General features: G+C 44.9%; 1 protein-coding gene across 1 annotated transcript; it reads left to right on the top strand.

The window, feature by feature from the left end:
• The first annotated feature begins 3539 nt into the window (after nucleotides 1-3539).
• On the top strand, nucleotides 3540-6690 carry LOC144128574 (uncharacterized). The gene is made up of 5 exons (XM_077662077.1): nucleotides 3540-3553; nucleotides 4259-4358; nucleotides 4960-5137; nucleotides 5282-5400; nucleotides 5478-6690. Exons 1-5 carry the CDS (start codon nucleotides 3540-3542, stop codon nucleotides 5796-5798), a joined length of 732 nt encoding a protein of 243 aa, XP_077518203.1. The 3' UTR covers nucleotides 5799-6690.
• Nucleotides 6691-7812: the final 1122 nt, after the last annotated feature.

Here is a 7812-nt window from a genome sequence, read left to right as displayed (position 1 = left end):
AGGGATAGGTTAAGAAGATGGGGCGGGGTGGGGCGATGCCTGTTGGTTGGAGAGGCTGTTTTGACGGGCATTTGGTGTTTTGCCTTTGAATTATATCCGACTTTAGGGCCATGCGTGCTCCAAAAAGCAGTGAAAATTTAAATGAAAGCCCTCTCAAGCAGTGCTAAAACAGCGGCCTGTTTGTTGCGCGTCTCAAAAACTAAACGTTTCGACAAATCTGTTTGTTTTGTTGGGTTAGAATACTTATAATAAACTCTCCACATCTCCAACCAAAGGCGTTAATTTGAAACCTAACGCTTTGAAGCCGGCTCGGCTCCTTCATAAGAGGTGACCGGGGGCAGTAGCTATCGTCTTCAAGTATGCATGGAGGGGAGAAGGAGGTCAAAAGAACGAAAGCTGCGATGTGAAAGGCGTGGGGAGGGGTGGAGGGGGGATGGTTAAGGCTGTGAGTCAGGCTGTCGCACATGGGGAGGCAGTCAATTGCGACTTTTCTTCTTTGAGTTGCAGAGCGAAGTTCCTGGGCATATTCGGTCATTCCAGCACCTATAAATGACGCGGCGGCAGTGCGACATGGCAGACGAGGCGGTGATGGCGCCGATGCCATAGCGTGCGTCTCTATAGAAGCAAAGCGGCTTCTTCCCGTTGTGGCACCTTTCGTGTGATTTTTAGAGTATAGGTAAGCAGCAGTAAATGATTATTAATTATTAATAACATCCTATGCTTGAGTTTGGCTGCATTACAGGCTCGATATAAATTTTTATCAATATGAGCATGGAATCGCCAGTTCGTAAGTGCCGCAAAAACTCCGCTGAAACTTGCGAACTCAGCTTAGTAAAGTGCGACAAACACTTTGAACTGCGATTTTTGCACGTTCACTTTCTTGTTCTTTCCGCACTCACCCGAAAGCGGAAAGAAACTACTTTAATAACGCAGACAGTCTGACGCTTTATTTGGTGCCTACACGAGTGCGGCCTTACCTGCATAAATACGGTATGTGTATTGATTGCGCGCTGATCTTACAAGGACACAATTGAAATGAAAATCAGCAATTGGTAACACTGGCCACGGTCCACGACGTAATATAACTGCACTTACCAATTACAACAGAGTTCAAAATCACCCTTTTAATGTTGGGCTGCATCAAACAAGCCAGAAATGTCGAAATCATTGAGCCTACCATTTCGACTCGTGATTGGCTACCATTTCGACCCGTGTTTACCTGCTTGTTTAGGTAAACAGAAAAGTTTTACCAGTGGTCTACATTTTCTCACGATGAAATTCTGTTCGGTTCTCCATAATGTGGGCGGAGCTTTACTGCAAACTTAATTTTGTCCTACCATAGTCCACGTGCAGCGTACGTTGGTCACATATATGCGGCAATAGAATAGGCAATGCAGCTGTTGTTTCAAACGGCAGCCAGGGGGTCGTTCGAGCTTTATAATAAAATACAGTCTAAATTAGCGCTCAAAATGTGTTTTTGACTAGCGGGGGAAAACGCTTTTGATCAAGTGAGCAGGCGACAGTGCCAAGAAGCGTTTGCTGTCATTCATCCGCATTGCGCGTTATATTCAAGAAATGAAGTTATAATTGTGAAGTTCTTGCCATTCATATCGCTATTTAGCGATCACGTTGTGGCCAGAAAGCCGTGCTTAATCAAGACCAGATTGGACTGAAGCTTGATGAAAAATCTTAGTTTTCTGCAAACGTCCGCCTCAAAACATAACCAATTTACTTCATATCAGCTCAGTGGATAAGCACTGCACTGCTTTCATGCAGCTGTAATACGCTACGCTGGTCGCATGAACAAAAACACCGCATAGGAATGCATTGATGACATGGTGTCGTGGTGCCAACAGAGTATGCCGCTGAGACGGGTCGTTGGGCTGAAACTCGTTACCAACCTGAAGAAGGCAATTTTCACTGCTGTTTGAACTTTTTACGTGTTGGCAGAAACAACATGTCTGCTGTTTGGCATGTGCGCACATCGTTGACTAACAGAATATTGTCATTTTTGACGTGTATCTACCCTGCAAACCACTACGATAGCACGCGCCGCGCAGAGCGATCACCGGCTCGCCGCATCATGAAGAGGCCGCGTGGCGCCGCCACTGTCGCTGGAACGACCGAATACTGTGGTCAGGTTACCGTTTGTGCGGTTGATGTTGTTCAGGGTAGTTTGGATGTGCCAGGATTCGTGTAGGAGCCGTTTCTGGTCATTTGTTTCAGTTCCTAAGAAGCTGGTATCGTCGAAGTTGATTCAGTGGTCTTAGTCTTCGGAATGTTCGGCTACAAGATTGCGCTCTTTTGCGAAGTTGCGGACGTCGTTTTTATGTTGCGAATTCTTTCTTTGAGATTTTTGGTTTCGCCGATGTAGCTTGCATCGCAGTCGGCGCAAGGAATGTTGTAGGTAATGCCTTGGGATCTTTCTCTCCTTGGGCGGTCTTTGTGAACAGGCAGGCAAAGCGCAGCAGTGTTTGTGGGCTTGTGCCTAACGTGGAGACCCCTTTTTTCTCAGGATTCGGGCGATGGTTTCGCTGACACCTCCGACATATGTTGGGGTGACATATTTCGGTGGTGGGGTTGGTCTTTGTGCGTTGATTTCTTGACGCATGTTGTTGTGTTTTATAAGGCGACTCATTTTTAAAGCGAAAGCTTTACTGGCCACGAACTTGCGATTTCACTGTGGCGGTGCTCCGAGGAGGCACAGAGACAGACCTTGAGTCGTTGCTTAGCAACCGCCGCAGCTGTACAGACGCCACTAAAACCCCTTGATAATATGAAAGTTCCGCCAACTTTGCTGCCACCGCGCGACCTCCTCGCCTTCTTCTCGCCCCTTGCTCGCCCCTTCCCTGAGGACCGGCTCTTCGCCCGATTTCCTGCGCGATGATTGGTCTCCTTGCCGTTGCCCTTGGAAACGCGGCAGTCCGCGTTTTGCTTGTGTTTTTCTTTCTCCGTCGCTCCATTTTTCTCCTAGGCTCGGTGAGCGAATATTACGCGCTGTGCTTTTATTGCAACATGCAAGCGCTATACCGTGCTGTTGCGCGTACAACTGCAGCAAGTGGCCTGAAGATGGTTATGCAGTATTCATGATACTATATATATTCACGTTAGGGGATTATCCATGGCGTCATAACGAATGATTGACGCCGTTAGTTGGAAGGCACCCTTCGAGGGTTCTTTGCTGCTTCATTTTTAGGTTATTTTGTATGCGAGGCCAGAACGGAACGAATCTCCAAAGCATCCGCGCATTGCACCTTCTCTGCAAATTGCGACTGGGCTCAAAGCGTGCTAGTTCTTGCACCTGCAGCGTCCTCTTTATAACAACAAATCTGTAATTTTTAACAGAGAAGCTTTTAGCGTAAGATCCCAACTTTCGGTTGCATGAAACTGCTGTATACATGTACAACATGGCGTTGATTTGAGCTATGACATGCACCACTGTTGTAATTCCTTGAGCATGTTTTTTGTCAACTGTCATCAGGGGCCAGATTCCACTTCGGTTCCGTCTCCGAACCGTTCCTTTTCAGAGTGACGTCAAAATGACGAGAGCGAAGTACGTGAGGAGAAAGAAGGGGAAGCCAACGGCCAATCGACGAGCGCCCGACCTTGCGGGAGCCCGTCCCACGACTGCCTGGCTTTTTCGGGGGCCGTACACTAAAAAATAGGTTGTTTTAAAAAGAAATCAAATATCACAAATAATTGGTAACACATATTATTCAATAAGAAGTCGCAGTGCGTGCAAGAGAGTGCAGTAAAGAACTATTTCGGCGTTTCTTTTGGTACATGCTTCCCTTTTCTGTCGGTAGATGGTATCGCGTACGCGCGCGCGCGGTGCCATCTGTGAAACCATATGCTTTTCGCGCGCGTTGAAGTTTCGTCTGCCTTTTGTCCCTTTCTGACAAGAAGACTCGCAATGGCAGAAGCAGCGACTCGCCGGCCTCTTGGCCCCCATGTTTCGCCGCCACAGCGTACTCTGCTTGTAGAGTTTATGGAGGAACACCCGTGGCTCGTGAAAGGGTCATCTGTTTTGACGCCAGAAATCACAAAAGCAAGCAAAGCGCTGTTGTGGCGGGAGCTTGCAGATATTTTAAATGCAGAGGGGCCAGCAAAGAAAACAGCGGACCAGTGGCGGCAGTACTGGAAAAAAGAAGTATATAACTCCCGCCACGACGCAGCCGTCGTGGCCGCTGAACACAGGTGAGTGCAATGATCCAGTGCACTTTTGCTTTCGCGTAACAAGCGGGTCGTTTACTGCTAGGGGTACCGGCGGCGGCCGTCTGTGCGGGCTGCGGGGCCGCATCCTCGCCCTTGTCGGGCGCTCAAGTGCAGTGGGCGTGTGTGAAGGATTTTTCGAAGAGGTATGTTCGACATGAACTGCATATTTCCTAACAGAGGGCGTAATTAGAGAAGCTATTTCAAAAGTAAATGGAGGTGGTTGCAAGTAATCGCGATCCTTAGACCAGTGACTACGTTTTATCTATTGGGTGAACTGATGGTATGCTTTCAGCGTTACTTTTCTCGGTCCCCTTTACGGCATCTGCAAAAAAAAATCCGTTAGTTAGTAGTGATCTTCTGTTTACTGTGAATGCACCTTTGTTTGGAGTAGTAATAAACATTAGTCAGGTGCGAAATTCCCAATGGATTATCATTGAACACTGTATATATACAACACCGCACAAGCATTTTTGGGAGATTATTTATGCAGACCTACGTTGCAGGGTGATTACACAATGTCTAATTGATCCAGTTAGTTTGAGTTCGCAAAAATTGAACTGCAATCATATTAAAAATGTTGTGTTGAGTGATGTGTTAAGAAAATTTATTTTGTTCTTAATCGTAGCCTCTCTGGTTTTCATTCATTTTACACTTTGCTACAATTATATAATAATTATTGAGGTTAATTAAGCAGACCGTGGAGTCAAAGTACCTGTGCTCATTGTGGTGGCCTTGTACACTCAGGATAGCAGCCTGCCGCCTTCTGCACAATCCCTGGATGGGCATGCTTCAAGCCTCCAGCTCACTCCAACAACTGCTGTGCAGCCCATCACAGCTCCTGCTGACCCAGCCACTCCACGTCTGCGACGATTTCCATCACGTGTTTCTGTTGGAGATCGACCCGGAACGAGTGGCTTGTCACGTAAGTTCAGCAATGCACACGATTCGACACCAGTGATATCAAGCTTCCCTACTGCATGTCATTGTATATACTGTTATCTTATGTTCAGTTCTATACTGTATAGGTGAAGCGCTGCAACAATGTCTTTTCTCTGGGTATCCTCAGGGACAAGCCAGCAGCAGGAGCGGTGCACACCATCACGCAGGCCAGCTGCTGAAGATTTCCTGCCAGAAATTGTTGCTGGCTACCAAAAGTCATTAGACTTGGCAGCTGAAATCAAATCTGTATGTACATATACCATTTGCTGCATGGTTGTTAGCAAGGAAGAGTAATATAACAGTCAGTGCTATTCTGGAAACAGGAACTGCAGCAGCTTAAAGACGAGGTGGGTGCTGTTGCGACAAGCTTCCAGCGAGAGGCAGAGACGATGCTGGGCCAATCAGCTACCCTGAATCGCCTGGCTGCTGCTACAGAGGCACTGGCTGACTCGCAAGCACGCCAGGCCACAGCACTGGAGCGGATGGCAGCCATTCAAGAGAACGGACTGGCCAACGAATCTGCAAACCAGGCTCGTATTGTTGCTGCTGTGGAGCGGCTGGCAATTACAGGGCAGTTCATTCTGCAGCAAGTTCAGTGGCTGTCCACCGTCACCCCTATCAGTGGGGAACCTCCAGCTAAATAGCGTCATGGTTTTTGTATTTTATTCCACTTCTGTCAATTTGAGTTCTAAAGGTTCTTTTTAAATGTTACTATTGCCATCCTACTTATTATGCTATTCCAGACAACTGAAGTTTTGTGTGTAGACAAGGGTCTTTCAATTTTATTCATTTTGGTTTACATCTTTTTATTTTGCTATATTATCCAAACCAGCTACTCTAGACAATTGTTTCATTTTGTGTGTAGGCAAGAATATTTGCTTTTCATTCATTTCTGTTCGCATCACTTTATGTTATATTACCCAAAACAGCCACGATTACTTTGTGTACATTTCTTGTTACTACCGTTATTTTACATTGTTAATCCTGTCAGCTGCGATAGTCTCTGGGCAGTGTGAAACCAATGATAACTGCAATTTGTTATTTTAGCTCACTATGTCATTTTCTTTCACAGGGTTATCCTATCTCAGCCAAATACTTTGTGATGTTATGGCATTGTTAATCCTGTCAGCTGTGATAGTCTCTGGGCAGTGTGCAACCAATAATAAGTGCAATTTGTTATTTTAGCTCACTATATCATTTTCTTTCACAGGGTTATCCTATCTCAGCCAAATACTTTGTGATGTTATGGCATTGTTTATCCCGTCAGCTGTGATAGTCTCTGGGCAGTGTGCAACCAATAATAACTGCAATTTATTTTAGCTCACTATATCATTTTCTTTCACAGTGTTATCCTATCTCAGCCAAATACTCTGTGATGTTATGGCATTGTTTATCCTGTCAGCTGTGATAGTCTCTGGGCAGTGTGCAACCAATAATAACTGCAATTTGTTATTTTAGCTCACTATATCATTTTCTTTCACAATGTTATCCTATCTCAGCAAAATACTCTGTGAGGTTATGGCAGTAGTGCATACATTTGGGGGCAGCTTCTTGCTGTAGCCATTGCATAGAGACAAGTTCTGATGTGATTTTTTGTATAAGTATCAAAGTCATCAAGAAGCACCATGTGATATATAATTTGGTTACCAAGAATGCTCTCTGTCTCAATAATTCAGTCGAGCACATTTTGTAGCAGTGTTATTCATTTCTGCCAAGATGTCCAGTGATGAAGAGGCTCAGTGCATCATAAATAGCCACAAGCAGATTTTATTTTCAGTGTCAATTATTCATACCAAACCAGGCAGCTGTGTTAGGTCTTCTAACAGCAGCTATTGCTACAATGGTATAACTCCTATGCAAAAGGAAAACAGGACCAGAAACAACAGTCATAATGCTGAATGTTGAGGTTGGAGTTGTTAAGTTTATGCTCAGTTTCCTCATACAGAAACTAAAGGACCCCGAACAAAAGGTTCTTTTTTGCACCTAAGTTCAGGGCCCCATATAACCTGTGCACAGGAGAAACAGCGCTGTACAGATTAAGTTGTGTTCTACACTCAAGGATACAAATTAAAATTGGAAAAATACAACAGTAATAAGCACTCAAAGAGCTAAACAAATTAAAATGAACAAAACAACAACAATATGAATTGCAATATAATTTTGATATAAATTGTTACTGAACAGAACATTACCGATGCTCTCAAACAACGACAACATATGCATAAGCAGGACATTATTGGAAAAAGCTGATGTCACCTTGACTGCTTCTTAAAGAAAAAGAGGGGATGAAAATAAATAAACGAGCTAACGGCAAGACAACGGCACCTCACAAATATGGTATTCAATTATATGCATGCCATAAAAATTATCACCACTGCGGAGGCTCAGTGGTTATGGTGCTCGGCAGCTAATGTGGAAGGCGTGTGTTCGAACGTGCCCACAAAGATCGCATTTCGATGGAAGCAGATGTTTCAGGCCCACACACTGCACGAGATGTCAGTGCACAATAAAAAGATTTAGTGGAGCCCTTCAGTATGACATCTCTCAAAAACTGAATTGTTTGGGGAAGTACAACCCACCAATCTGAGCCAAACCATATATGCTACAGTGTATTGGAAAGCCACCTGACATTGTTTATCATGACATATCATAGGATAT

Source organism: Amblyomma americanum, chromosome 1 (genome assembly GCF_052857255.1).
Source record: "Amblyomma americanum isolate KBUSLIRL-KWMA chromosome 1, ASM5285725v1, whole genome shotgun sequence".
Classification (NCBI taxonomy): Eukaryota; Metazoa; Arthropoda; class Arachnida; order Ixodida; family Ixodidae; genus Amblyomma; species Amblyomma americanum.
Note: the sequence above shows the minus strand (reverse complement) of the source record. Positions and strands in the feature narration are given on the sequence as shown.

What these genes read in the sequence shown, in the direction of transcription:
- LOC144128574 (XM_077662077.1), top strand. An exon ending in GTGAAGGATTTTTCGAAGAG is followed by an intron (nt 4,359 to 4,959) that starts GTATGTTCGACA and finishes TTGTACACTCAG; the next exon opens with GATAGCAGCCTGCCGCCTTC. An exon ending in CGGAACGAGTGGCTTGTCAC is followed by an intron (nt 5,138 to 5,281) that starts GTAAGTTCAGCA and finishes GGGTATCCTCAG; the next exon opens with GGACAAGCCAGCAGCAGGAG.